The sequence below is a fragment of the Amia ocellicauda genome, chromosome 6 (assembly GCF_036373705.1).
Source record: "Amia ocellicauda isolate fAmiCal2 chromosome 6, fAmiCal2.hap1, whole genome shotgun sequence".
In the NCBI taxonomy this organism is placed as follows: domain Eukaryota; kingdom Metazoa; phylum Chordata; class Actinopteri; order Amiiformes; family Amiidae; genus Amia; species Amia ocellicauda.
The window spans coordinates 48006318-48008817 of NC_089855.1; the positions used below are offsets into that span (position 1 = coordinate 48006318).

General features: G+C 41.7%; 1 protein-coding gene across 1 annotated transcript in view; it reads right to left on the reverse strand.

Annotated features, from left to right (window-relative positions):
- Positions 1-2263, reverse strand: part of mgp (matrix Gla protein) — an 11000-nt gene extending 8737 nt beyond the window's left edge. The window contains exons 1-2 of the mRNA XM_066707421.1: positions 2143-2263; positions 865-983 (exon numbers count right to left, since the gene is read on the reverse strand). Of these exons, the coding sequence (XP_066563518.1) occupies positions 865-925 (61 nt within the window). The 5' untranslated portion in view covers positions 926-983; positions 2143-2263. The remainder of the gene's footprint in view (positions 1-864; positions 984-2142) is intronic.
- Between the last annotated feature and the right edge of the window lie 237 nt (positions 2264-2500).

A 2500-nucleotide genomic window follows, 5' to 3' on the forward strand; every position in this document is an offset into this window, starting at 1 on the left:
TCAGTGATAGTTGTATATGAAGTACTAATTGTATTGTTCAGGTTAGCAGTAGTGTGCATCAGTAATAGTATGTACAAGTAAGAAGGTTAGCAGCAGTAGTATAATAGCAGGTATGTCCATGATAGTATGTCCGTTGCTATAAGTATGTATTATTATTGATCATACAATGGAAATAGCCCTAAGAGTAACTGAACTGTGTTCCTGAGCCGCCTGCTCCCCCATCACTGCCAACTCAACAGGGCATATGTTACATGTCAAGCATGCACACCATGCACCATCAGACCATATATTTTTCTGGAAAAAGAAACAGGCTCAACAATAGACTTTTCCTATTTGATCGGAAACACAAAATCAATTTACAAACTCCACCCTTCGACAGGCACTTTTTAATGAAAGGCATGTTCGACAGGCTGTAAATTCTCACTGCTGAGTGGTTATGGAACATGTGATTCACTGCTGATTTGCTATTGAATGTGTGATTCACTGCTGATTGGATAATTAATTAATTATTGCTCATACCTGTACAAAAAGCACAATCAGCGACTACACATCATGGTGAACAACTGTGCACAGTTTGACATGTGGGAACGTGTATCGAATACTATTAATAATAATGAAAGTCTGACAAGAGATCAAGACTCTGTGTGTCATCACAGGCAGACTAAGTGCTGTCTCCCAGCAACTCTTATAATAATAATAATAATAATAATAATAATAATAATAATAATAATAATAATAATAATAATAATAATAATAATAATAATAATAATAATAATAATAATAATTATTATTATTATTATTATTATTATTATTATTATTATTATTATTATTATTATTATTAATGGCTCCAGTGGGCAGACTTACCGTAGGAGAGTGAGAGAGTGACCAGCACACTGACCAGCACACACTGCAACAGCTTGGACATCTTCACTGACCAACTGACCGTCTGTCTGTCTGAATGTCTGTCCTTCTCTGTATTAGCACTGAGGATTTGAGGACAGGGGGGGGTTACTAAACAATGCACACTGCTGTACACAATCACTACACTGCTCCCTCTACCTCTCCTTCTCTCCTTCTCTCCCTCCCTCAGCCCTGCCCAGTGGCCCTGGATCACACAGATTAACTATTGTCGTCTGTAGTGGGATGCAGTGTGTTGATTGAAACACTTTCAAGTTATTTTCTTCTTCTCCTCTGATCTGTTTTATGGCCGTGAGAAAAACAGAAAGAAGTTTGCGAGAGAGGGAGAGGGAGAGGGAGGGAGAGAGAGAGAGAGGGATCTTTGTCAGCTTCTTCAAGATGGAAAGAGAGAGAAACAGAGAGAGGGTGGGGGTTTAATTTACACACCTGCTGTACTCTGACACTGTGCTGAAAGACAGACAGAGGGAGAGAGAGGGAGAGTATGTGTTTATTTACTGTTCCCGCCTCACCCCTTTCTCCCTCAGCTGGATTTTCCTACCCAATGAGGCAGGTATTTTAACGGACTGCATCGCAGATGCTAGGCTCCACTTACAATAACATCTGCCCAGATGGGCCAGATGCCCTCTCCCAGCTAGACAGAAAGAGAGAGAGAGGGATGCAGAGGGAGAGAGAAAGAGAGAAAGACAGGAGGGAGCAAGAGAAAAAGAGAGACACGGAAAGAGATGAAGACAGAGAGACAGAGAGAGAGATAGAAGCTCCAGTGTATTGAGCAACAGTGAAGGCATGCTAAACCCATATGAAACCACGATAAACAGGCTTTGGTAAAGACACAGTAAACAGGTTATGGTAAAGATACTGTAAATAGATGATGTTAGAAGACACAGTAAAGCCATTATAAAAGTGGTAACATCCTATAGCACATTTACCATGTTTAATAATGCAAAAGCTGTAACCATTACAGTCCACTACAGTCCACTCACACAGCCTAGGCACTATAGTCCAGTTCAGTTCACTCCCAAAGCCCTTTCACTGCCCTGTCCACCTGGTGAGGACACACAGCTCTGTGCAACTGGTGAGGACACACAGCTCTGTGCAACTGGTGAGGACACACAGCTCTGTGCACATGGTGAGGACACAGCCCAGCATTGTGTCACATGGTGAGGACACAGCCCAGCATTGTGTCACAGTTTACACACCGACAGTTGAACGTTGCTTTGTACTCACCGACTCCCAGCTGGTCGACACAAGAGTTATTTCTGCCTCTCTCTCTTGTTCTCTGTCTCTGTTTCTCTCTCTCTCTCTGGCAGGCTGTGGAGAATGTGTGTACACCGTTCTACAGCTTTTATACACTGAACACCCCTCTTGCCCTCCTCCCCTCTTCCTCCCCCTTCCCTCCATCACAACCTCCCATCCCACCTTCTCCACAAATCAAAACTATTAGATCATCCCCTCTCTGTCACACACACTGATAAAACACACACACACACACACACAGATATATATATATATATATATATATATATATATGTATATATCTTTATATAGTGAGAGTGAGAGAGAAATAGACAGATAAACAGATAGA